Source organism: Amphiprion ocellaris, chromosome 19, assembly GCF_022539595.1.
Source record: "Amphiprion ocellaris isolate individual 3 ecotype Okinawa chromosome 19, ASM2253959v1, whole genome shotgun sequence".
In the NCBI taxonomy this organism is placed as follows: Eukaryota; Metazoa; Chordata; class Actinopteri; family Pomacentridae; genus Amphiprion; species Amphiprion ocellaris.
In genome coordinates, this window is record NC_072784.1 from 13,345,914 (window position 1) to 13,373,800 (window position 27,887).

Here is a 27,887-nt window from a genome sequence, read left to right on the forward strand (position 1 = left end):
GAAAGATCAAACAGCATTTATTATAATGTTAATATAATTTATATTTAGATAAAACTAAGATTGACTATTAAGTGTAGTGGCGCATACTTTAAACAATGGATTTAGTGTATACATGCACACCTCTTGCAGAATGATCAAGTTTGCTTTAAGCATGAAGTTTTCTCGTTGTTTTTGTGTGTAACAAAGCCTGCATGAGTGCCTCTGCTATGAAACACAAAAAAAATCACAGTAATTCCAGTAAAGTCTCGAGGAAAAAAAAAATCAATAAATTGCCAGTGAACCGTCTGTTTTAGCTTCCCAAGGTAAAGTCCACCTCCATGCATGTCTCTTCCTGTGTGTCTCTGGTTGGAGGGAAGTTTTTAGTTTTGTGGTTCTGTGCTTCAGCGGTCAGCGTTCATCTTTCGTAGCTTTGCTGGCAGATTGTCCTCTGGCCTCCTTCCGGTTGAAAGAAGAGGGCTGTGCATGGGGACCGGGGCCGAGGACAGCGTTGGCGGCAGGCTCTGCTGGTACAGGTTCCCGGTGGACTGAGTCATGGGGTCGAAGCCCACCTTGAAGGACTTGAGTTGCAGCCGGGTCTCCGTCTCCGGGCCCGGCGAGGACGTGAGGCGCTGCAGCTTCAGCGGTAGATCTCCGGTGCTGCAGGCCTTCTCCGAGTGCTGCGAGCTGAGCAGCAGCACCTTCCTCTGCAGGTCCTCCTTCCCCGACGAGCTCATCCTCTGCAGTTTGCTCGGCAGCCGACCCCCGACCCCTCCTTGGCGACCCCGTTCCTCTGTAGTGTTGATGCAGTCCACGGAAAACACCCGGTTGCGTCGGGCGCCGTGGCTGTCAGTCAGTGCTGGTGTTGGAGTGGATAACGGCGACGGGAGTGAATTCTTCTCTTCGTGCTCCTTGACGCTGTACGGTGGCGTCGGTACCTCGAATGTACTGTGGAACTGAGAGTAATCCACCCTGAAGAAGCCTTCCTCCAGGGACATCACCGGCAGGAAGCGGTGACCCCACAAGACCTCGTCCTCGGTGTAAGACGTCCGTGCCTGGCATGTCATCCCTACAAGAGAGTGACAGGGGAGTAATAAATTTAATAGCTGCTATTAAATGGGGTTGCAGCAAAACAATTATTGACTGATAAGGCGGAATGGGAAAGGGCAGCGCTCCCTGCTATTATCTCCATTTCCTCTCTGCCGTATTACTTATGAAGACGGCTTCACGCTACCTTCTGTGCAATCATCTTGTTCAATTTAGTCACGTACAAGGGATTTAAATACCTACCGTTGTCATGAAAGCAACGACAAAGACATTACAGCCTGCTATTACTACTACTTCACGTCTTTCTATTTATACATTAGACGCTGCCTCTAATATACTAATGGAATAAACATTACATGAGCTGAAGGGCATCTTTAACAAAAAGAAAATAACAGTGGAATCTTTTGTAGTTTTTCCTTCCCGTGCAGTTTGTTTCCTCACCTTTTGTGCCATTAATGCAGGTGAGAGGTCAGCGACGCTTGCTATCAGTGCAGCTTGTGATGGTCGGTTGTGATAACTACCAGTTTAAATCTGATCAACATAATTAGCAATCACCCAGCGCCATGTTCTCGCATCAATACGTCAATGTCAGGAGCAAAATGTCCTGTCATGTCTTAATTGGAACTTGTGGTTGTAAAGGCATGCTGTCTTTAAAAAATAAACAAAAATACACTGTCAAGTTAGAAACTGTGAAAACAGAAAGAATTAGATTTGGAACTTTTTGCATCTGTAATGAGCTGTTTGTTTGGGAATACTAATCACATCTAAACTTGGGATATTTCATCAAAGTCACATTATTTTACATTTCTTTTTTTTTAAACGAAATGTTTGTGCAAATTGGCTTCTGTGGAAAAACAAAAAATGCAAACGAAGAGCCATTAGTGCTTTGATCATGTGACAAAAATTCAGGGATTTTTGGTTCAATTGGGCTGAACTGCAGGCAGTGTTTATGCAGAGCACATCAAAGTACAGTATTAACACAAATTAAAAATATAAGTTCTAAAATATTTTTTTAAATAAAAAATTCTGTAGTTGTTGGCACAACTAAGACAGTCACATGACAAAAAAATAGACTTTTGGCTGAACTGCAAGCTGTGTAAAGCAGATAAGAGACAAGCATGGAAACAAATCAGGGAGATCAAAACAAAAATAAAACATACTTGAGCATTAATGCAACATGACCCAAAAACGGCATACAAAGACGCACGCGTCTGCATATTGGAAAATACATTCCACATGGTGGAATATCTTTCGAGATTTGATGTACAGAGTAGCATGAAAAATGCATGAACATATTGGTTCTAGGTTTTTCAATTTTTGTAGTCATTTTCTGAGTTCTCTTTTCTTCTAGCCATGGTTGTGCAGTTTCTATAGAGGTGCAGGACTTTATATTGCAGGGAAAAAGTGAGTAAAAATGAGACAGGAGAAAAAAAACGCCCAAAAATTGCTTCAGGTTAGTGAGTTAATGACGTATTCAAAAGAAATGCAGCAATTTTCAAGAAATGCTTGTGTCTGTTCAAATTATCCCAGCGATGTGAACACATCTTTTTTTCCATTTGACCTCAGCTCTTGTAAAATAATTTTCTTGACATTTGGGTTTTCGTCGGAGGTCCTCTGCGATCAATAAGCACTTAGGCCATATTTGTTCTGATCCAGTGGCTCTGCTACAACCTGAGTTTCTGTTAAATGCTAGTTATCTGAGGAGTAGGAGTCTGATCCCGTCCCTCTGAGGGATGATACGAGCAGTGTTATGTCATTGCTCGCTGCTATTCCAGGCTCACTACTCATCTTCATCCACAGAGAACCTTCAACAGTCCTACATCTACTCAAAGGTCATTTTTATTCCCAATTAGCCCAAAGGCTTAGCTTTAATTACAATACTGGGTCCAGGATAATTTCCAGCTGTATTTTCTTGCCTTAGCAGGAGGATGACTGTTTTCCTGTGGATGCACACGAAGGCAGTAAGTACCAGTGCAGAGGGAAGCTTGTGGGTTTAGAGCCTGACAGGCATGCCAGTTTAGTTTCATCATTCAGACATCATATGGGTATTCAACCAGCTGGTTAATGTTGACTGCATCTTGCATAAAAAAATAAAAGCCCTCAGCACAACTATGCAAATACTTGGCAGACAGCGAACGGGGTGTCCCTGAAGAAGACTTTATGTAAAAATTCTGGCAGTAGCCTTTACTGGCAGTGTTTACTGAGTGCATAATGATGATTTTCCATTTCTATTTGACTCTCATTTGAATCTGCGCTCTGTTACTTAGCGAGAATCTGAATAAAACACTTAAAGAGAAGTGTACATCCTCTGCGCATTACCAAAAGTGTAACCTATAGACTTAAAGAATCCATATACCAAGGCAAAAAAACAAAAAAAACGAGAGCAAAGGGACTTGTTATGAAATGTGGTTTACTAAGATTTGTGCAGTGGTACTCTCTTTACTTGGTTGGTTTTATACTAAGAAACTGAGACCCAGGACTCGAGTTTTGGGGTCGACCTGATTATCCGATCTGATATTGAGCATTTTCATGAAAAAAATATCTCTGGAGGTTATCTGGAGATGTATAGTGCCTATTGCTTTTCAACATTGAATCGTGGTCAATATAATTAACAAGAATTTTTGAAAAAAGACTCTTTCATGTCACAGTGAAAACAAATTTCTCCAAAGTAATGCTAATAAGGTTGGGGGTTTGATTCTCACCGGAGTATTTTACCCATTCAAAGTGAATAATTTGGGGATACATTTATGATTCTTACTATATAGAGTATTTTCTGACTTCATATGTGTTATTGAAAATTGTCATTCAGTAGAAAGGTGTTTTGGATTTCAGGCTGTCTTGTCATAAACTTATTTGCATCAATGTTTTTGGGCTACATCAACACAAATTATGCTCAATTAACAGACCACGCTGAGATAGGGGAAATAGCTTTATTTTTAATTACCAGCTTTAACTGTCTGAAATTGTCCTGGCATGTTAAGATAGAGGAGAGGACCTGATATCCTGAACTCAAAAACGGAAGAATAATTAGGATATCAAGCCAATTTTATGACATTATTTTTAAGTTACACAAAATATAAGGTCAATGCATTGATCAACATTATTATGTCAACTCAAACCGTCAGAATGTTTATATAACTAAAAGTGTTTTCTAAATCATTAAAATAGATCTTTCATCTTGCAACCATGCATTTAATTAAGGTGGTGTGATAGCTCACTTTAATCATTTTTTTTTAGAATGTATGTGGTTGGTTGCAGCCATTCTCTATTTGGGATGGTTTCTTTTCATAATAAACCATTTAGTCCAACACCAAAACATCATAAAAAAGTGCATTTTTACAAGTTAGTGTGTAGTGAAGTTTAGTGTTGCAGTGTGTATTATTTTCAATTTTGTTGCTAAGTTTTCCATTGTTACTGAAAATGTATATCAGTTCCTAATATCATTTATTTGTCTCCTTGGAATAAACCATATTGATTGACCCCATCTTGAGTTGGATCGGATTCCACCGATAATCAATCTGATCAAGTCCTGTTAGCGTCCTGTTTTGCTGCTACACATCTCTGATTTGTGCAATGATTTTTGAGTTTGCTGGTGTTGACCACAGTTTTGATTACGTCTAATTGTCCTCAGGTTCGGGCAGGACGGTGGTGCAGTAGTTAGTGCTGCCACCTCATATCTCAAAGGTTCAATCTGGGCTCGTTCCTGCTGTCCGGCTTGCATGCATGTTCTCACTGTGCCCGTGTGATCTTCAGCTTCTTTCCATAGTCCAAAGGCGTTAATGGAAGGTCAATTAGTGATGCTCAATTGTCTGTAGGTGTCAGTGTCAGCTGAGACAGACTTCAACCCCCCACCACTCTATACATAAAGCAGGCAAAACTAATGGATGGATGGATGCCCTTGGATCTATACAGGGACCTTTTATGGATTAGGTCTTTTTTTAAACAACAAATAAATGTATGTATGCTTTTTTTGGATTGGTTTATCATCAGCAAATGTTGGATCACATGAGAATCTTTGATTATTGGGTTGAGAAAACCAATTAGAATTTTCACCTTTTCCTCAACAAGAAAGTTACATTTAAAGCCAATTGATGATTTGTGCTGTTTTCATGTAGTCTTGTCACAGTATTGACAGTAGTTTTGTTGTAGGGCTCAATGTCACATTGGGTAGAACTGAATCCTCCGAGACTCTCTACAGGATTCAGTGGGTATAGCTAATGGATGGATGTCTGTTATATGAATAGAGGGTTTTTGGATTGGAGAAAATCAATTTTCTTCATCCAATAACTGAACAAACTGAACTATTCAATTCAGGGCTAAACTGATTCAGTCAATAAACTGATGGTCTGTTTCTTTGTTTTTAATGTAGTGTTGTCACAGTATTGAAAACATTATTGTCTGTTACCATCAATGTCGGTTGTGACACACTCTAGCACCTGCAAATCTATACAAGATAAAGCAGTCATAACGGATGAATAGATGGATGTCCTTTGGTCTATACTGGGCTCTTATGGATTTGGTCTTTTTTCTGTTTTTGTTGTTTTGTTTTGGGGGTTTTTTTGTACATAAAGGTTTTAGTCCCAGTAGTTTTTGCATTTGTTCATTCTGGACCATATGAGAATTTTTTTTTTTTTTAATAGAGAAAATCAATTTTGCCCTTTCAAAAACCAAAGATACTCATATGATCCAAACTGGTCTTGTCAAATCAGGGCTAAATTGATTAGTTGATAGCTTGGAATAGGTTTTTTTAACTTGTCAGCTTTTTCCTCAACAGAGAAGTTTCATTCAAAATCGATAAAGCTGATGACCTGTAGCTGTTTTTCATGTACTTTTGTCACAGTGTTGGGATAGGCTCTAGTCCCACGCTGTTCTCAACAGGATAAAGTGGCTATAGGTAATGGATGGATGATGTCCTTTGGTCTCTACTGAGATCCCTATTGATTTGGTCATTTTGATGAGAAAAAAAGTAGGTCATATGAGTATCTTTGCTTTATGATGGAGAAGGATGGTTTCCTCTACAGGATTTTCTAAACATAATAAAGAAAATGGAGAAAATCAACTTTGTCCGTCCAAAATTCAAAGATACTCATACAATCCAAACCGAACTTGTCAAACGAGTGTTAAATTGATAAGATGATGGCTTGAAAATTAGTTTTTTAAGTTGTCAGATTCTTTCTCAACAAAGAAGTTCCATTCAAAGTCGACAAACTGGCGATCTGCTGCTGTTTTTTTTTTCATGTAGTTCTCTCGCGGTATTGAAAACAGAAAACAATGCTTTTCAGACATGAACTAAAACTGACAAGTACTAGAGCGGCTGCGTGGTGATGTGTCAAGTCTGGTTGAGAAAAAATTGAAATGAGACAGGGAGACAATCGACAAGCCGAGCAGCTGTGTCAGCAGCAGCTGGATGTGTTGCTCATGTGTTTGCTTTAATGGACTGAGTGTTAATGTGAGGTTGACAGAATACTGTGGACCATTGAAGGTGACACCGGCAGGGCTTCCCTCCTCAGCACTGCGACACTAAACTTCTGGCTGCACCCTGATTTAATAGTATTATCACCAGAGCACAGACCGTGTTGCTGCCTGCCTCCCTGCTGATCCTCCCTCCTGCTTTAAGCCTATTCAGCTCCCTGCTTTCTCCTACAGCGGTGGCAGATGAAGGGTTATGAGGGATGGATGGAGGCAGAGCTGGAAAGAAAAGAGGGAGATGGATTTGTTTGATTCTTCCCTGAAGTCCAATACGTTGTGCTGAATATGCAGCAGAGAGAGCGCTGATGTCACTGAGGCCTCCAAGTTTACAGCAGCGCCTCAGAGTTTTCGTGCTCTCAGCTGTCATCTGAAAAATGGAGTGGAACTTCTACTAAAACCCACTTCATTCATCAAAATGACACACGCATCCATGACCACAGGCTTTTATTATGCATAGAGTGGGCATAAACCGATTCTGCAGTAATAAAATATCCTTCATAATTCAATCATGTGTTGTTCTTATTCCCATTTTTGTTTTCCAGCCCTCCAGTTCTTCAAATAAGCAGGACTGGGAAGGTGGGGAAATGAGATTTCACACAGTCCAGATTATCTATTGGACAGATGTGCTATGTGGGTCGGTATTGATATAGGAATTTACATTTAGATTGGGAGTGAAGAAGAGTAGCAATGAGAGTGGGAAGAGATACAAGGAGCTTAGAGAGATGATGGGAAGAAATTCCTCACCTGTAGTCTCCACGATGCCCTCGAGGATGACGACAATCTCAAACTGCTCGTTCATGAGGGAGCGCTGGGAGAGGTCGAAGAAGGGGCTCTTGGGATTAATTTCGTGGCAGATGGTGAGAGGGGAAACCAGGAAGAGCTGGTCGGCTCCCGTCCCAAAACCAACATCCAGCTCACACTGGTCCAGAGGCAGGAATTCGCCTTCAGGTGTCTGACGAGACTAGAAGATAACAGAAACAAGAGGTGGACGGACAGTGAGGGAAGAGCCAGGAAAGTGAAATAAAAGGCAGAAAAGGAGTAGGAAAGGGACAGGAAATTAGACGGATGTTTTCATTTCGCCTCATGAAAGTCAATTCTTCAGTCCAGCAGCAGAAAAAGTATTCAGATCTTTTACTTCAGTAAGAATTAAGCAAGTATTTCTAATTCTAAATATGTCATTAAGTAGACTGCCTGACAAATCTTGCATTCAAAATGTTGCCCAAGTAAAAATCTGTAATTATGAGCAACAAAATGCACTTTAAGTGTCAGATGTGATGGTAATATTTAAAAAATGGTCCCTGTGAGCAACATTATTAGGTTGTTATTACAAATACATCAGCAGTTAAACTGTCAAGTGAATTTGAAGCAAACCTTTGAAAGGCTGTAGTGAACATAGTGTGTAAAAGGTGGATTTAGCCACCGGTAAGTTACTCATTGATTTGTGGGCAATTATGAAGTTTGGGTTTGGCTGTTGCCTTATTGTTCTGTTGAAACTGAACATAATGAGCAGAGGTGGATCTGACTAAGAACTCCAGGACACTACGCACAGTGATGCAGTAGCAACCTGTCAATCCCAAGGATCGACATCAACTGCTTTATCATCTATTTGGCTCCATAATTTACAAAATAAACAAAATGCTGTATTCAAAAAGTCCCGAAACTGCAGATTAAGACCATAAACTAATTAGGAAAATAAAGCACATGAGAAGTCGGCTAGACTTTTATACACCTGGGTTTCTATTTGCAACCAGAGGAGTCGCCCCCTGCTGGTTATTAGCAGGAATACAAGTGTTGGACACAACAATGTTGGAATAGCACATGTAAAAAATCTGGCTTCAATTTCAGGACTACAGTTGTAGGACCGCATTTCTAGGACCCTTGTTTTTTTTTTTTTTTTTTTTGCAACAGTGCCACCCACTAACACTCCCAGAGTTAACCTGTTTCCTCATACGTCCTCCTGGAAATGCACTCCTAGAACTCCAGCCCTGGAACTTTTCAGACCCAAAGGCTAATTCTGTCCTTTATACACAGTCTACATAGTGTTGTCAAAAGGTAGCAGTATATAGCCTGGCTGTAATAAAATTAGTTGTTTGCTTAATACTAAAAAAAAAAAAAAAAAAAAAAAACCTCAAAAAAGTAAAGGAAACAAACAACACTTTAGCCACCTATGAGAGAAAAATAGATGTCTACCAGTGTGTCTACTGGTATCTGCCCTGTTTCACACTTTCCATAGACCAAGACAACAAAGCAAGCAGAAACACCTGTTTAGTCATTAAAAGTTTGTTACAAAAAGAGTGTATTCAGAAAAGGTGTTTCTGTCTCCACATTAACTCTTAAAAACCACCTCAAGTGACCGTAAAAGCCTCTTTTCTTTTTATTGCAAAATAGATTGCATTTTTTTTAAATTTGCTACTTTATTTTTTGAGGCAATACTTCAAAATGTGCATAAACAGCTAGTTTGTAAGATGAATTTTCTTGTTGCGACTGGACAAGATGGAGCTAATTTTAAGAATGTGTTCAATTAATACAATGTTTGTTAAACTTTGGATGCGTTCTAAATTTTTTGATTATAGATTGATTATAGATCTGGGACACTTATTTAAATAAAACCACTGGAGAAGTTTTGCTTGATGAATAACTAACACCTCATAGACAAAACCTGGAATTTTGTTGCTCATTTATTAAAAAAATGTGTTTTATACATGGTGCAAGAGTAAAGAATAGTAGAAAATAGAAATATTATTGCTTCAGGTAAATATACATTCCACTACTGTCAGTCTACACTTCTAAAGATAAATACATGTATTAGCTCTCCTGAAAAGGTTATAGAAGATGTTTTCTCTCTCCATCTAGTCCCTCCTGATTATCCATTGTTGTCTTGTTCACAGACTTGGCGCTTCACATTGATTTCAAGGCCAACATATAAGACAGCCGTGTTTGGACAGGACTTGCCCACAGAGTGTTAACTGGTGCGGAAGCATTTAATTGCCCAGATGACGTGAGACTTTAACATCAAGGTCCTGAGTGTATTTTCTCCTTTGCTGTTTTATTATCTCCGATCAATCTGTTCACCTTTTCTCTTCCTGTTTTCTCAGTTAGCAGTCCGTTGCTGTCCTTTACGTATCGTCTTTATACGTTGCTGTCAGCAAAGAGGCTGAATTATGCAAACTATGTCAGTGTATAAACTTGAACAGGCTCATGTTGCAAGTTCGTTCGGATTAAATAGTTTATTTCAGTGCCATTTGAGGGCAAAACCTTTCAAAGGTTATCTCTGCAGAGCGTCTAATTTACAGTCATTAGCAACAGAGAAGATTTAATTTGTGACAATGCTGAGATCAGACCTTTTATCTGGTGTTAACGAACTGTATTGTTCTCTTTTACATGAAATTGCATCACAAAGGAGCTCACGGCTCGAGAAACTTTGTTTATAAGCCACCAACTAACATCATATTAACTTAAAATCTGTAAGGACTTGATTTTACAAGATAATATTTAATTTAAAGCAAATTTTTCATCCCTTTTATCAGTTTTTGCATTGTTTTATTTGGATGCGTCACACACCAGCCACCCACCTACACACACAAACACACACACACCTACACACACACACACACACACACAGTATTCCTCCACCACACACAGCTTCATAATGATCTCCCACACAGTCTCACCCCCTTCTCTACAATGCTTTCTGCTGTTTCTGGAGCTTTTGTTCTTGTTGTAAATCCTAAAATAATCAACACATCATCTGCACAGAGACAGTTTCCTCTTCCAGCCTTTCACCGCGGCCCAGAATCTGATAATGAAACTAAGCAGCAGCTGATCTTTGGCTCACACCAACAGTTTATTACCTAGCTAGTGCTGAACCAGAGTTCATTACTGTCGCTTTAATCTCTTGCTCAACAAATACTGTTTACAGTAGTTGCATGATTTTTTTGTGTTGGAAACTGTGTTCAGACAAAACCAGTTTATTTTCAAAGTTTCCAGTCAATCAGATACAAGGAAGAATCCACGAAAGAAACGGCACTGCAGCCACTTAATCCTAGTGTCATAATTATAGCAGGGATCATAATATGGTAAAAATCCAACTTTTTTTTTCTAATTGTGTGTGCCTGCGTAGCTTCCATAAGTTTTCAGCTTCAGTGTTAAACAAGAAAAAGCCATAGAAGGATGAGAATGAGCTGATGTGGTTGGCAAACGCAATGCTTTTTTATGTAACGTCAGCTGGAGCTGCTGGAGTGGAAACTTAAACCCTAAATCCAATAAGAGCAGACAGAGCTGCTAACGTTAACCCAAACTCTGATAGCATCCAGCAGTGGCTTGTACACAGTGGATGATCTGGTAATGAGAAGGATTTTTAAAATTATTTCCAGTGTAACAGAAGTGAGGACACCGCTGTGAAATATCACCTAAATTTCAGTGGTTGTCTATACGGCTAAGGTTCGGCAGCATGTTTTTCTCAGGTAGTAGTGTTCACTTTTCCTTCTGTAGAAAGTTTTGTGTGATTATCTGGTGGATTAATATCATGCAGGAATGTTTCTCTTCTTCAAGCTTCTGCAGACTGGGAGTTATCTTGTCATCTAGTATTTTGTTATATTCACAAACATTCATAGGTATCTATAAATATCATCTCCCAGCAACCTTTTGCACTCATGCAGCCACATATCATAACACTCCCACCTCCGTTCTTCACTGTCAGGACTATGCATTAACTGTGTTAGTTCTGGTCAGATTCACACCAACATGCTGGACTCCATCTGAGCCGAACAAATTTGTCTTGGTCTCATCTGACCAAATAATGTGCTCCCAAAATTCATAAGGTTCTTTTTATGTTCTTTAGCAAAGTTTCATCTAATAATTTTCTACTGAAGCACAAGTAAGGGTTTTCTTTTTTTCCATCCATAGAGATGGACTTTATACACTGTCCATCATACTGAGCTGCCACAGAAACTCAGGCTTTTTGTCAGAGCCCCTGTTTCAAGTTCGAAGCACCTGCATGTCTGTGTTTCAAAGCTACCTTGTGGCATCGACCACTGCAGCTCTCATTAGTGGTATTGTCTTTCTTTCTATAGCTCCTGATTACTGCTGGAACTGTGTTCCCGCTGATCTTTTGTCAGTTACAGATCTCTCTGTATCCTTTTTTCACCACTGTGAAGTTTCACAATCAAATTTTTTTTAGTTCCTCTGGCACTTCTTTTCCACATGAAGCCATGATGAAAACATGCAGACAGACACGGTCCATAGGTCCAAAACTGAGATGATTCTGGTGTTCACAGCTCATTTCTAACTATGTTCATGTAGTTAGGCTGATTGGAAACCAAAGGTGTACTGAATTTTGCTTCAACAATCACAGGTTTTCTAAATTGTGTACCAGTGATCATAGGTGCAGTCACTTTTGTTGCATTGCGTCTTTATTTTTTGTTCTGTTTTTATAGTCTTTCTTAAATATTGTGTAATGACAGGGTTGTACATAAACACCCACTAAAGTACTCAAACCTACCTTTTGTGGTAGTTTCTGCTACTTTAGACCACGTTTTACCATGATGACACACACACACAGGCTGACTCACAAGGTGAAAGAAAACCAGCTCGGCTACCCTGGCTTGTAATAAATTAGGTTTCAGTTTACATCTTTGGATCCGCTTTCTACCTCATTCTCCCACTCAGGCCTTTCCTGTACTGCAGCTACTAGTGAGAGCCCAATTTCATCGTGACCTCTCAGTGATATTGCCCTGTAGTCCCTCCGAGATGCAAACTGTGAATGAAGTGTGAGTAAACAGACTTTGCATTGCCAGAAAACACTGCATTTCTATTTCTATCTCCTGTGAATATCAATGAGATGCTCCTCTGGATTTGTGCTGGAGAGTGACTTTAATGTCTGGGAGGAGGGAGGGCATTGTTCACTTGTCAGGTGCTTACAGGCTGCTGAATACTGTTTGGCGACATTTCATCCATGAGGGTTATCGCATGCTAGCTTAGGGAAATTCTACTTTTCACTTTCTGTCTTTGTCGCTTAAGATTAAAAAGATGGATGGCTGTATGCAAACACTGACAGGCAAAGCTCCTTACACAGGCCTGCTGGCAGTCTCCTGCACTCACTTCATGCACAAAGATTCAGAGATAGCCCAGCTTGTCTACTGTGTTTTTCTTCTGTAAATCTGACATGCCGTTCCAACAAATAAACAGATTTTCCTCCCCGAGCTCTCACGTATGCAGAGCAGGACTCTCTTTATTCATTTTCTGCGATGTTTTGGCGGCAGCAGAAGATGCACAAATTTTACCCGTCACGTCTGATCGCCGACGTCTGAGCTGTTCATTATCATTAGAAGGGCAACAAAAGGAGTGTTTCGGCGGTGTGAATGATGCTCATGGATGAAGACAGGTGATAAATAAAATTGATTAGACCTAAAGTATCCTGATCTTTCTACTCAACTCCACTCCATGCACTGCCAGAGCCTCATCAATCAGAGCAGAGAGGGGGGTGGAGGAGCTTGAAGGCAATCAGATCGGCTGACAAGCTCCCGGAATCATGCAGCTCCACACTGAGATAGCCTTAGCCTGGTCAGTGCATGTAGGGAGGGTGGGCCGCTCCAACATTTCACCCAGTCCAGGCAGGATGAGTGAGATGAATCGGTCAAATCAGGAGTTAATGAATCGGGTAAACCAACTTGGAATGGATTGCACGTTTTTTTTTTTTCTGCTCCTCTACACTTGAAAAATAGATTTATCTACTGTGGGAAGCAGTTTGGACATGTATTGAAGATTTGTGTCATTCAGTTTGTCCTAGTTGAAAACAACATTTCAGATATCCACGTTATTCATCCCAGGAAAAATGACTTCCCTTTTACCATTTATGTGAGGCCTCTCATTGCCCAGATCTACAGTTCAGCTGCAGATATCTACAGTGTGAACTGCAGATAGCTTTTGTAACTCCAGTTACTGATATCTACAGTTTTGTTTTGACTAGTCCTAATTTTAGTTAAATACATCTTTAATTTCCCCCAATTCAGTATGTCTACGTTGTCCCTTTTCGATACCTTAAGTTTTTACTAGTCAGAATGACGCTTTAGATTTCTAAAACTGGAATTCAGACCAGTCAAAATGTAAGTAAACATATCTTGAATTAGAGTTTTGAATCGGTGAAATGACATTGCAGATATGTGTAGTTATGTCAGAAGCTACTAAAGGAACTAAAGACAGGAATTTTTTTTTTTTCAAACATACTGTGGCACTACAACTGTAATCGTATATGACAAGCTGTTTTCCTGCAATGCCAGAAGGAGCCTGAAGCCAAAGTTCTACTGAAGTTCAACCACAAGTCCCTAATCAACGAAGATCTTATACCCTGCAAACTCTTCATTGATGACATCTTTCTATTTCACGTAATTTTATTCACCAAAGTAGTCACTATTTGGTCTGCTAACCCCGTTCAAATGCTTTGCTAGACAGATGGCCAATGGAATGATTTACATGAGCAACATCGTAATGATGCTTGAGATATCTGCAGTTATTATTCTGACCAGTCTAAACTGAATTATTGATCTTTCTGACTGTTATTGTCACTGGTCAGAATGACAGAACAAATACCTGGAATAACACTTGTCAAAATGACATTGTTGATAACAGACTCTTGTTTTACTAAACATCTCCCATACATCAGAGCTCAGTACTGACAACAACTGCTGTATTGAGCATCGTAGACCAGTCTGCATCAACAATACGTCAAAACATTCTGTCATTTTGCTAATTCTGTACATATGGAGATATTTGTGTGCTGGTGAAGCAGTGCAGCAATGCCAAGTTAAGTTTTGGTATTGTAACTGCAACTGCTAACCAAATATATAGAACCAATTGTATTTATCTGCCATTGTTGTTGTCGTTTTAGGTGTATTCTCATTACAAAAAGCAGCAAGTGAGCTGTTGTTTCCCAAACTTTCCATTTTGCTTGTCAACATAAATACACAAAAAACAGTTTTTAAAAGTCCTCACTTGACTTTTTAACATGTCTAACTGGAGTTTCAAACAAGTGGAAAATAATTTAGCAAAATATCCATATTAGCATGGACAATGCCTAAGACTACAACTGCATTTAGAGGTTTAAATTTGAAAATACTGTTTTGTTTAAATATGCCACATCCTGTGCACTTGCTTATTTGGACCCATTTTCGTAAATTCTCAGCACATAACTGTTTCTTTATTGCGGAACTCTATTATGTTCTCTATTTTGCACCATAGTCCTGTACAAAGAGCTTTAATAAAACCACTCATAGTTAAATATTTGTCACGTATTAAGTTTTTCTCTTGTCAGACAACTGAACAGCAAATAAATAGAGACTAATTCTGCAGCTGTCAACAAGTCAAACCACAATTTCTGCTTTGCTGCAATTCACTAGTTTGGGTTAAATACAGTTTAATGAAAACACCTATGCTGTGCTGTGCTGCCAGCTATTCAAACACTGCAAATGAGAGATCACAAAGAGGCTCGGAGGTGAAACAAAGTTGAGCTGAGCACCGTTTTATCAGTGAGTCACGCATTTTGTAGCTTTATCCACTCGAGGGAGTGTGCGTCAGAAAACCTCCTTTTGTAGGTGTGAAAATGTCAACAGAACAGAAGGCCACAATGAAAAGATTGATTTTCAGATTTAACTTAGACCTTGTTGCAGTCACTTTTAATTTTGTTGTACTTGTGAATAATGGCACTGAAGCAGATGTGGATAAACACAGTAAAAAGTCTGTTGGGTGGTTTTATTCAATTTTATGACTATCTTAGAGACACACTCTGTTGAAAATCAAGGTTTTTTTTTTACCTTGTTAACATGTCCACATGGTGGTTTTAATATACTGGAAGACACATGAGCAAGACAAGCTGTGAACTTCATGACTGAACACTGAAACCCTGAAACTGCACTTTATCGACTGCCAGGGTTTCATACGAAATAAACTGAAGGAACAAATCTTCTGTTACCTTGTGGGGTTAGACTTTCTGTGTCATTATTCTTCAGATTCAGCTTCTGATTCAAAGAGTTGTAGTTCGACTGAGGAGCGTTGAATGGAACATCTTGTAGATGATGCAATGTTGTAGTTACATCTCAGCAATTTTTAAGGCAGAAAGGGATTATTTTATTTGAAAAATCCTCTAAATATTTCACTTTGATACACAGGAATGAATTTTAGGGATTAAATTGATAACCAGAGAGGGATTTAAATGGTACATTTGCATAAGAAAGCAAATCCGGGTCCAGTTTGGCTGGACGAGCTATTGTTGACAGGTTAACTTCTTAGGTTACAAAAATGAAAACACGGAGCCCATTAAGAACTTCCGGAGCCTTTTCATCCAAATTCAGTGCCAGTGGTATTTAAATGATATTTTTACATAGGTCAGCTGGCTGAGCGGGAGACCCGTAAATAGGGGGTATAGTCTGTAGTCCCCGATCATGGGTTTGAATCCAGCCCATAGCCATTTACTGCATGTCATTCCCCGACTCTTCTACCCACGTTTCCTGTCCCTTTCTCCACTGTCCTATATAATAAAGACAAAAAGGCCAAAAAAATAACTTTAAAAAAAGATTAGAAAACAGGCTTTAACACCTAATTGTTATCTTTTATGGGATTCAGACTCAAAACCTCAAGCAGTAACGTCACCAAACTACAACCCATTTACCACGTTGACTACACACTCTATCGCTTTGTTTTCTTCTGTGGTTGCTAGTGTGTTTGCAAGACTCCCTTTCGTAGTTTCATGGTTTTTAATTTGCCTTGACTACGGTGAAAAATTTCAACTTTTACAATGGACTTAATCAAGACGCATGCACTCTTTGGCCTTATGTATGCAAATCTGTCCATGTGGACTCTTATGAACTTGTGGAGTCAATGAAATTTAGGTCTAATGAACGTGTTCAGGAACATGGAAAGTCTAACACAGACCTACGAGAGCATCTCCATCTCCACTATAGCTTCCTGTCCTGTAACAGGTACAAACAGGTGCTGCCTGTTGATCAATAGCCTTAAGATATTTAACTCGTTAGCATATCAGAAAGCGAAAACCTGCCAGATTTTGCTGGGTGCAAAGTCCTACAATTAGATCATTCTGGAGGCTTTTGCTCCACCAAATTCCAGAACTAGACAGTATTCGGTGTTGCTTGAAATGCTAAGTCCACTAATGATGTTTTTCTGTGTGCTCTGGTTTAGTTTCCTTCCTTGAAAAGCGCTTTAATTCTCTCTGTGGCGCTTCATGACTTTGGCAGAAATGTGCAGAAATGGTGTCACAGTGTTCTTGGCCAAAACTGTATTTTGTCGTCACTGTGCTGCCTCTGATTTCTACTTGTGTGGAAAATACTATAACAAGGCTCATACATTATTAGTGTCAGCAGCATGGAGATGTAATGTTTATTTAGGAATAATAATGTTGTGCTTTAGTACTTGTGAGTGCAGAAATAATGCACACTTCACCTCACACATGCCTTTTTGGATGCCTCATAAAGAAACCGCAGCAAGGAAAATTGTCTGGAAATGGGCTTGTGAATTTTCCAGCCTGTGCACTCCGGTCACTGGTCCTCGACTAACTGTTTAAGCCAAAGGGGATCCAAAAACAACAGTTTTTCTTCAGAAACTGTGCAGGGTGCTTTGGATGGAATATTTCTCTTCTGCTCAGCTTCTGCAGACTGGGAGTCATCTTGTCAGACAGCTTTTAGTAAATCCTCAGCCAGCCATGGTGCGTCTGTAAACGTCATCACCTTCTGTACTCATGCAGCCCAGTATCATCACACTCCTCCTTTGCACTGTCTGAACTGACACAGGAAGTCTGACTTCCATTGATAACCCCTGTGACAAGTCTGAAGAGTTAGATTGTGATAATAGTGCGATCATTTGAAGAAGACAACCACTGCAGCCCTGATTAGTGGTGCTATGGCTCTTTCTATACCTCCTGATTGCTACTGCGTCTGTGATTTTTTTTTTTCAGTAGGTCACAGATCTTACTGTGTCCTTTTACAAATTTGTGAAGCCTCACAATCAGATTATTTTTATATTAATTCCTCTGGAAGTTCTTTTCCATGTGGAGCCATGATGCAGACATGCTGATAGATACAGCCCATAGGTCCAAAACTGAGGAAGTTCTGCTGTTCACATTACTTTTTTGTAACCATGTTCATGCAGTTGGTCTGAAATCACACCGTGGTACTCAATTATATCACAAGTGTATTTACTTTTGTTGTTCTGAGACTCTACTTTGGTGCTTGTATTTTTAATATAGCCTTTGTAAAGTACTTATTATTATTATTTATTAAAGTATTTTTGCACAGGGGTGCAGAAATAAACACAGGGTTATACTCACTTCTCTTGTATTTTGTATGTGATTTTATTTCACTAGTTGCTTGCACACTGCTTTTTATGTTGCTCTGACTAATTCACTTATTTCCTTTTTTTATGTGTTTTATCCGATCAGTCTTGTGTTGCAGATCTCTCCAGTACTATTTAAAGGTGCATTACATATAAACCAACTTGACTTAGTTACAACAGGACCTTCTATATGCCTATTTAGACTTATTCAATAACAAAATACAAAGAAAAGGGGAGCATGAGCAGCTCAGACTCATGAGGTTTTCTGGCTCTGGGGCTCTAATCAATGACTGCAGGGCTTCAGGTTCTTTCTCCAGCCATCCACAACCTGATAGCATAATTGAATCTCTTCTTATTAGAAAAAAAATGGAAATCAATTCTACTCCAAGTGACTGTGTAGCCCACCGTGCAATCCTGTGGGAAGACTTACAACCGAGAGGGTTTCACTCCCTTGTATATGTCTCAAATAGAATGCAGCACTCGTGCAATGAAAATATTAGGGAAAAATCTGCTGGTAATTCTTACTACGAGCCTCTCTGCAGACCTTTCACCATTTCCAATCAATTCCCCTGCTCTCTCTCGCCCTCCTTCCACCCTCAGAGTCATATTTTCAACTAGGATGCTTCAGCAGGATGCCCTCTGAGGCTGTAATGGATGCGCTGCAAAGCTGTATTTCAGCTGCTTATGGTGGGACTCTGGATGACAGCTTCCATTGCTCGGTGTCTCCCTTCTTTCTGCTGCCTCCTGTCATCCAGTAATCATCCACAACAGAGCAGCAGAGCTCTGGCACACCGACACCATGTCCAAACACGGCATCGCAAACAAGTGGGTGCAGCTCAGAGTGGATAAAAACAGGTTATTCTCATTATCGCTCTTTCTGATGAATATATTTTTGAATTATTAAATTTATATCAGACTGAGTTCACATCTTCATCTGCCTTCTTTTGTTTTGCCAACAGTCTAAAACCCAAAGAGATTCCATTTTTCTGTCATATGTGAGGGGAAAAAAGCTTCAAATTGTTATATTTAAAAGTCAGAAACTGCACATATTTGATGTCTTTCCTTAGAAAGTGAGTATTTAATTACATAATACATTGGTCTAACAACTGCCAAGCTTCACTCTGAGCTTCTCTGGACAATTTACAGCAGACTACAATAATGTAATCACCCTTACAGCCAGTGACGGAGCTAGACCGTTTTTATGGGGGTGGCCAGGCTGAGAGCATTACTCACACTGGGGTGGTGTAGATATCTCTGTAGTTTTTTATTTATTTTTCTGTGTGGCAAATCACTGGAGGCCAAATAGTCAATTTGTTTGGTCATTTTTTATCCTTCGTTTATGGAGGTATTACTGCCACAATGAAGCACACCGTGAGCAGACTTAGTTTAATTGTTGATATTACAATTTAAATTACATCTGGGTTAAAAAATGACACCTGTATTGTGAGTATGTGACCCTCTAATTGGCTTCACTACGGCTTGTTTTGAAGTGGTCAGACTTTCATAACAAAGACACTGGTTGGTCTTATGTGTTCTATATTGTTCCCCTTTTAAGTAAATTACTGAAAGTCTAACATGTTCCCAGAATGTGACTTTTTATTTTTCAGCTCAAAATACTGCAAAGATGATTCATTTCACCTTGACTGTTTAACTCCTGGTTTTACCCCGTTCTATTTGAGTTCATTTCAGTGTCTGTAGCTTTGAATGGAACTAAGCCGCTGTTGTCAATGCCCCCTTCAGGAAGAAGACTCTCTATGGATTTGACATTTACAGATCATAAATGTCTGAGTTTTCATTTTACATAGAAATATTGCAGAATCCACAGCATAGTAGTTGCCTTTGATGTAGAGTGCTTGTTGAGTTTGTCAGATGTCATTGTGGTTCTAAAATTAGCATTTTAGCTTCAGTTTGGAAGTGACTACTGGTGAATATTTTGTTTTAATTGGCTGCATTTCAGTCACTATTTCATGTTTATTCTATTGTCTGACAACAGAAACAGACAAAAGTGAGAAAAACTTTATTGGGTGTTAAAATGCAGTTTATGTGAGCACAGAGAGCCCAAGAGAAGCTAACAGATGTGCACGCCTGTTGAGTTTATGTTGCACTGAACAAGTGACATGAAATCACAGTAAACAACTCAGTCCTTGTTTAATGGTTTCAAATTAAATATTCCACCATCTCTGAATGTCCTTAAGTGTTACAGTTTCTACAGAGTAGCATCGAAGCTAATGGTAACATTACCCACATTAGCTGCACAACATGGTAACACTAAGAATTTTTTGATTATTGCAAAAACATTGATATCAGTACTAAAGGGAGTCCACTGTACCTTTAGTTCCTCAGATTCTGGGAGTGCATGAAGATTCTTGTGTTCACTCCTGCATCCGACAGCAGAACATTTGGTGAGTTTTGCTTGTAGCTGAGACATTTTAGCATTAGCAGAAGCACCTTTAGAAAGTAAATAAACCTGGTGAACTGAGAGGCAGTGGCTCATTCTGAATGGTTCACCTGGAAGCAGTGAGGGGGCAGTAAAATACAACGTTTGAGATCGACTATTGATTCCTTAGTTGGAACGTAGGAGTTCAGTGAAATTCTCACCGGCTTGTAAAGCTGAAAGGCTGCCTCCACGTTTATACCAACCACAAAGCACAATATAAATGTTTTTCACCATGGTTAACCAGAGGCAGCTTTCTCTTTGTAAAACTACACCTTGTAAAATGTTAATTTTTGGCATTAACTGACAAAGATGTGGTGAACAGATCTTCTTGTTTCACTTTGTGTTGACTCTAGCTGTCTCCTTTAGTGAAGTATGTGAGCAGATTTAAGAACTAAACTGCCCAAAATCCGTCTTTGACTTCCTGGGCATCACCAAAGACAGTAAAAACCAAAACTGTGCACCAACATGACCAGAGGCACACCTACATCTGTCTTACACAACATAATACGTTTGACTGTAGTATCTCCACATTAGAAGTGTGGTATGGTGGTTATTTTATCTGACATACAGAGTAACGACAGGCTTGTGCTTCCTCCAACAAACAAGAGGCTACATATTACAACCCTTGCTCTACAAAAATTAATCTTGATGCCATCTTTGCCCCGGCACTAAAAGTTGACAGATTCCCTCTGCGGTGCTACTTTCAACTGAGAAACACTGCCAAATCGAAATCCATCCTCTGTCTAAATGATAAGAAGGCTGATTTACTGCAACTCTCTGCATCGGAGTATTGCTTGAAGACTTCTGACTGGTACCAAAAGAAAAATATTGCATCTGTACAATCATTGCTGCACTGGCCACCTGTTAAATACAGAACTTATTCTAACCCTCTGAAACCCAAAAGCTATTCTGAAAGACATGCTGTCTTTTCAAAAGTCACCAAAATTACACCATTTATCAAAATAAGAGACTGTAAAATCAGAAAAAAATGTTAGATTTTCAACTTTCTGAGAGTAATTAAAGCAGTTGTGTGACATGCAGATTCATTGGGAGAGTTAACTAAATCTAAGCTTAATATTGTTTTAATCTCTGCAAACAATTCTCCAAAAATTAACAGTATGCACTATCTAGATTCTGTAAGAAACTAAAAAATTCTTCCCTCCTTCCTGCAACCCAAAAGCCATAATTAGCTCAACTGCGACCAACAGTCACATAATAAAAATTCAGTGATTTTTCAGGGGAACTGCAGGCTGTTCAGTTACACAGAACAAAGTGGAGACCAATAAGGAAACAAATTGGAAAGACTAAGTGCAAAATGCAACATATATTCTCAAGAAAATATAATCAGATTGTCAGAAAGTTGTTGGGAAATACATTCAGCATGGTGAAACTTCTTTCTAGAATGGGTGTGCAGAGAGTAGTTTAAAGAACGTCTGATCTGAACAAGTGGAAAAAATAGGAACTTGAAGAATGAGGAACATGTTAATTCCAAGGTTGTTTTTCAATTTCTGTCAAATAATAAGAATTTAATTAGAAATTCAGCTTCAGTTTTTTTCTTTTTCATGATTTGCAACATTAAAAGTTTGTTATATTGCACAGAATATCCGCCTTCATGGTTGTTCTGTTTCCATAGAGGTGCAGGACTTTGTATTGCAGTAAAAAATACTTCACAGTGAGTCAAAATGTACCCAGAAATATCTTGGGATTCAGAGGTTTAAGGTTCCTTTTAAGGCCTCTTACATAATCAGAACAGCTGATTTTAACTGATCCACAATCAAGACTGGTGGATCTTTCAATCAAATGTTCCTTCACCTTTGATATTTTGGAGGAAAATCTCAAGACTGCATGTTTTCAGTTACTTTTGGTTGTTCTTAGCGGTCTTCATATTTTATGTTTTATACTTGCTTTAGTTTAGAAATTTATTTTACAAGTTTTGTCCTGCTTTCTGTCTTGCTTTTTGCACGTTTTTGACATTGCCTGTCTTTTAACATGTGCAGAACTTTAGTTTACTCCAGTTATTTAAAAACATTCTATAAGAAAAAACTGGATTGATTTAAAAACAAGCAGATTCTGCCTCTCTAACTCCCTTTTTACACATCTGGGTTAAATCCAACCCCCACAATCACATCCATGTTTGCCTCAGTTATGTCACAAGACAAGAGAAAAGAAGATTTGCAGAGAAATGAGACGTCTTTCCTCTGAACATCACTTTATTTGAAGTGACGTCCATGTTTATGACGACGGTGGCACAGCTGGATGAGCTGTCAGTCGCATTTCAGATCTCTGTGGCCACTTTTGTCGGTTTACAGTTTGGATTTACCCAAACGCTCACTGCTCAAACACTATTTATGTTGCTCAGATACCAGCATCCTCGTGACTGTATGTTTGGGTGTATTTATACAGCGCGACAAACATCTGAATCCACATGAACTGCATACTGGAAGGCTTTTAAAATTGTCTTAAATACTTGTATCTGCATTTGCTGATATTCTATTTATTCCTTTATTTAATCATCTCAGTTGCAGACAGAACGTTTTGTAGTAATAATTGATTCGGCCAGATGTTTTAAATACTAATTAAAACGGGAAAGAAAGAGATCATGAAGGGAAATCTTTCTAATTAAAATTTCTTTTCTCAGGCAGACTGCAGCGATGTTTTGGTTCCTCCTTCATGACTCCACAGAGATCCCAAAAATAAGAGCTTTTGGACGGAGGGCTGGAATGATTTCTGGGTCAATCAAGGATCTAATAAGGTAACTGGGATGTTCATAGATTCAAATACTGGAGACGTAAGAAGACGCCATTCATTAAAAAAATGAACTTTGAGAAACAAGCCAGGGCAACCCAAGACTGTTTACACACTAAAACTTTTCCCAGTTTTCTTCTTTAACTTGACCAAAGTAAAGTGATTCATACAAAGCAGATGGAACGCTGATTGTTGTGTTTAACAGTGTCCTGATTCCTTAAAACTGAACTTTAATAAGCTGAGTAGGAAAGAAGATGCACAAAACCATATAACTCAAGAAATGCACCACTTTGAAGACCCCCTCTGGTGAAACGGTCTTGTTAAAATGTCCATATGGTGTCTTTTTTTTTAATAAGCTAGAAGACGCATCATGAGCAAAATAACAGCCAATACCATGGCTGAGCATTAGATAGATAACTGGGATGTCAAAATGATTGCGATTAGGAAGAGATTTTTGGTAAACTTTAATATTTTGTACACTTGAAGACACCTAAATCTGCAACAACAGATTTTTTGGCCACTTGGAGGCAGTGGAAGCAAGTTGTTGACGTAACACTTACAATGCTCAACTTTTAGAGACCTCCTCCAGTGAAAACCAAATTTTTTTAAAGTTGTGAACATGCCCATGTGGTGTTTTTTACATGCTGGAAGACACATCATGAGCAAAATAATCAGTGAATGCCATTTCTGGTCATTTCTACCTTGAAACTGCTGTGTACCAATGACAGTCTCAGAAATACAGATTCAGACTTTCAGGATTTCATACGTAACAAACCTAATGAACTAATCCTGCTAACTTATGGTTGGACTTTGAGTTCATGTTACACCAGAGAATTTGCTCTCGGCTCCAAAATCGCAGCTACAGACCATGCTTTGTCTTCAGTTTTTACAACGAGTAAAAATACATCAGAAATAAATACAGACTAACAATCTGAGCTGCGTCTACTTTGGTTTGACCCAATCGCAAGATATCTAATGTTTGTAGTTGATGCTAATCATGAATTCAGGGGTGACTGATGCAATGGACTGCAAGAAAACTGTGCTGCTTCTCCCACTTGACTTGAACATGTTTTAATTATCTTGACCCTCATGAATTGGTGTGTCTTGAAGATCTTTGAGATGAAAATTAAGTTTTGTTACCTTGTTAATCTGTCTATCTGGTGTTAGAAGATGCATAATGAGCGTGGCTGGTTGGGCTTTCTGTATTCTTCAGAATCAGTTTCCTGTTTGAACATGTGTGGCAATATATATCACAGCTTGGCATTGTGGATTGTAGAGCAGTATTGGAGTGTCTGAGCAGAGTTGTAGGTGAGCTGGTGTGCTCGAGTGGTAGACAGAAGGGAGGGCTTCAAGGAAATAACAGTAGAGTTGCATCTAAGACATTCTAAGGCAGGAATTTTCATGCAAAAACCTTCTAAGTATCTAAGTTTCATACACAGATGGGTTTTAGGGGTAAAATCAATCACCAAAGTGTAGTTTAGTTAAATTCCTGCCCAATCAGAGTTGCATATGAAGGTTTCAGGTTTGTTGAAAGCAAGAGATTTCCTAAGTTAGAAAGATTTACGAGTCTTTTTCTAAATATGTAACTCACAAAGTTGACTCAACCAGTCTTTATTTATGCAGTCAAAGCTTTTGCACTCATGTCAGCAAAGTTCATGCTCTCTGGAGTCCCATTAGAAGAACTGGACCATACAAAACATCATATTCTGACTTTAACTGCAGTCAGCGAATCATAAACAGCTTAACTTTCACAGGAAACATTTTCATATTCTGAGCTGATGTCAGACAAATCGTCTCAGTTTGATTTATAGAAAACTCTGAGAGATTCATTCTGTTTTAGATGCAGTTTGATGAACAAGCCAGTTTCTCTCTCTCTCTCTCTTTCTTATACACTGTTTTAAAATGATTCCTCTACCAGTAATGTGACTATTTTTTGATGAGCTGTGACTTAAAGAGGGCTGCAGTTCAACAGCACCACCAACATCTCCATACAGGGACTGCAGCGAGAGAAATCCAGCTTCAAATAGAACTTCTTTTTTTTATTAAAGCATTGCATGTGTAGTGCAATATTTAAAAGGTATGCACATCCTATACAATGCCTCTGTTTGTGCAGTGACTCGCATGATTTTAGGATTTTTTATGTGTGTGTTTTCTGCACTCTGGCAGAGCTGCTGCAAATATTCTGTCTCAGTAAGAGACTCTTTGAAGCGAAAGAATAAGGTTAGACCACAAAGCCCTGGAGCGAAAATATTGAAAAAAAAAAAAAATAGCAAGGAACACACAGTGGATGCTGTATTTATTGTATTTCACACAGAGAGGGAGTGTAAAAACGATGTGGGGTTGGCAGAGAGAGTGGTCTTGGAATTTATACTGATTGTATTTCTTGCAGCCCACAAGGGGAAGGTAAAAGGATTGTGACTCCACAGTACAAAAAACCCCAAAAAGCTCCCAAGCTTCAATTATTTTGTGATGCCACATCTGTTCTTGTCTCCTTTGCAATATAGCTGCATTGAAAGGAGCGGAAATTCTGATTTTTGCATTCAAAAATAGCCTTTTTGCTACTTAAAAATGGCAATTCATCCGTGAGGCTCTTGTGGGAAAATCACAGGTGTTTTACCCATATGCAGAGAGTCTAATTGAGATGCTGAGAGCTTACAGGAGGGAGATTTTCGTGCACACGTGTGATTGTATTTGGTGCCTATGGGGCTCTTCATATCCTCCATGCCTTTAACTGTGGAAGAGCTGTCTACCTCTCTGGCTGCATGCATCATTAAGCTGACCGACGCTGTGCTGGATGTGGCTGTGCGCAGGAGAACACAGACATAAACAAGCTCCAAGCACCTCTGCTAATGCTGTTTGTCTTCTTCATGGCCCATTTTGCACGTTGAACATGGACGAGGCTGAGAGAAGCTCTATTATGATAATTAAAAGAGTAGCCGGTCGACCTTTTGCACCGTTTGTGGTCATTTTGGAGTTCATTAGCGATTTTCCCTCCCAAAAAATCTTTACTAATGGATATTTTTGGTGGTTTTCCTGTCTTTTGCAGCCACACTCAAGCATTGCAATGCTTCATAAGACCTCAGGCAGGAAGAAATGTAACCAAAAACACCCTAAAGAGCAGAAGAAAATGAACGCACTGCTTTACAATGGCCATAAATAGCGTTTTATGTCTCCACACTTTCTCCCAGGAGTGCAGTTTCACTGACTCTAGTGATCTGTGGTAGTGTGAAGCTGCCTCTCACCACTGAGCCTAACTTTCCACCTCAGGGGGGTCGTCACTCTGTCACATCCACTTACTTGACACACACCTATGTGTCCACGTGTCACCGGCAGCTGGAGAAGAAGCTGAAGCTGGCTGGGACTTCAGCCTCTTTCTTATCTCACTGGGCTGAGAAGCTCCAGCCTGGCTGCCACTCAGCCTCTCTATCCTGCAGCTGGAGGATTATGGTAATGCTACCTTAAGCCCGGTTTGTTTAACAAGGAGAATATGTGTAGTGGGACCCGCTTACAATGAAGCGTTGAATAATAAAGAAAAACATGGTAATTTTAACTTTTGATATGCAATTTGCAGCTGTTTCTTCCACTCGGGGGCTCGAATGAGTAAGTAATGAGAATAAAGACGGAAGCTGTCAGTCAGGAGTGCAGCCATTGAAGTGGTTCCTTAAGTTGCAATTTGCACAAAGTGTGCAAAGAAAGTGCTCTAGTTTCCACTGCAGATTCAATACAGCAGCAGGTGGTCTGATGAGTTACAATCATGTTTTAGTGCATCGCTTTATTGGTTCTATTTACGCACAGCATGCGCACCTGCTCCTGCACTTTTGTCACCACCAGAGAGGTTCAGCTTACCTTTATGAGCTTGCACCTGATCTGTGCGGACACCATGTGGCTGTTCCGCAGGTTTCCCACCCGGAACATGAGGCACAGTTTGCCGTCTCGCTGAGAAATCACCGCGTCCTGGCTGAACATGAGCGTCTCTGCGCGCTTCTTGGGTTGGGACATTTTAATGAACATGCAGCCGATGAGAAACGCGTCCACGATGGAGCCCAGCAGCGACTGGAACAAGAAGAGGATGATGCCTTCCGGACACTTCTCCGTGATGTACCGGTAGCCGTAGCCGATGGTGGCCTCGGTCTCGATGAAGAAGAGGAAAGCTGAGGGGAAGTTGTAAACATTGGCCACGCAAGGGGTGTAGGACGAGTCGTGGCCGTGATTTAGGTCCCCCCTGATGTACGCGATGATCCACCACATAGATGCCATGACCAGCCATGCGATGGTGTAGGTGAGGATGAAGATGAGCAGATTCCATCTCCACTTCAGGTCCACCAGAGTGGTGAAGAGGTCAGAGAGGTACCTGCTGGTCTCCCCGCCGAGGTTTCCGTGCTGCACGTTGCAGCGGCCGTTCTTCTCCACGAAGCGTTGCCGTTTCTTCTTCACCGGAGCGGTGAAAGTGGTGGCCCGGTTCGTGTTAACCACCTGGTAGTCCTCGCCAAATTTTCTACGAAGTGCCGCCATTTCAGCTCCACTGAAGTAAAAGGAGAAATACGCGCAGTTTAATCCATGTTTCTGTCACTTTTAAGCTCCAGAACACTGGTTACCTGCAGTGCGTAAAATGCGCCATGGAGACGTTAGTGCGCGCAGTAAATCCCGTGGATTAAACTAAAATATCAGGGGTGTTCCAACGCTTTTAAAGCTCAGTTGGTATCCCTTTATTCAAAAATGTCCACAGTTCGTCCAGTTTTTTGACATGACAGCAGGAGAGCTCTGGTTGCAGCTCTGCGCTCCGCTCAGCCTCCACTCGCTCTGACTCTGATGCTCACCAGTGGAGCGAAATACGAGGATGTGTGTGCCATTCACAGCTACTGGTGGGCTGGAGAGG

At 39.9% G+C, this 27,887-nt stretch overlaps 1 protein-coding gene across 1 annotated transcript; it reads right to left on the minus strand.

Moving 5' to 3' along the window:
• On the minus strand, positions 1-27,887 carry kcnj19a (potassium inwardly rectifying channel subfamily J member 19a). The gene is made up of 3 exons (XM_023278713.3): positions 26,858-27,887; positions 7,237-7,453; positions 1-1,045 (listed from the first exon to the last, which is right to left on the minus strand). Exons 1-3 carry the CDS (start codon positions 27,521-27,523, stop codon positions 381-383), a joined length of 1,548 nt encoding a protein of 515 aa, XP_023134481.1. The 5' UTR covers positions 27,524-27,887; the 3' UTR covers positions 1-380.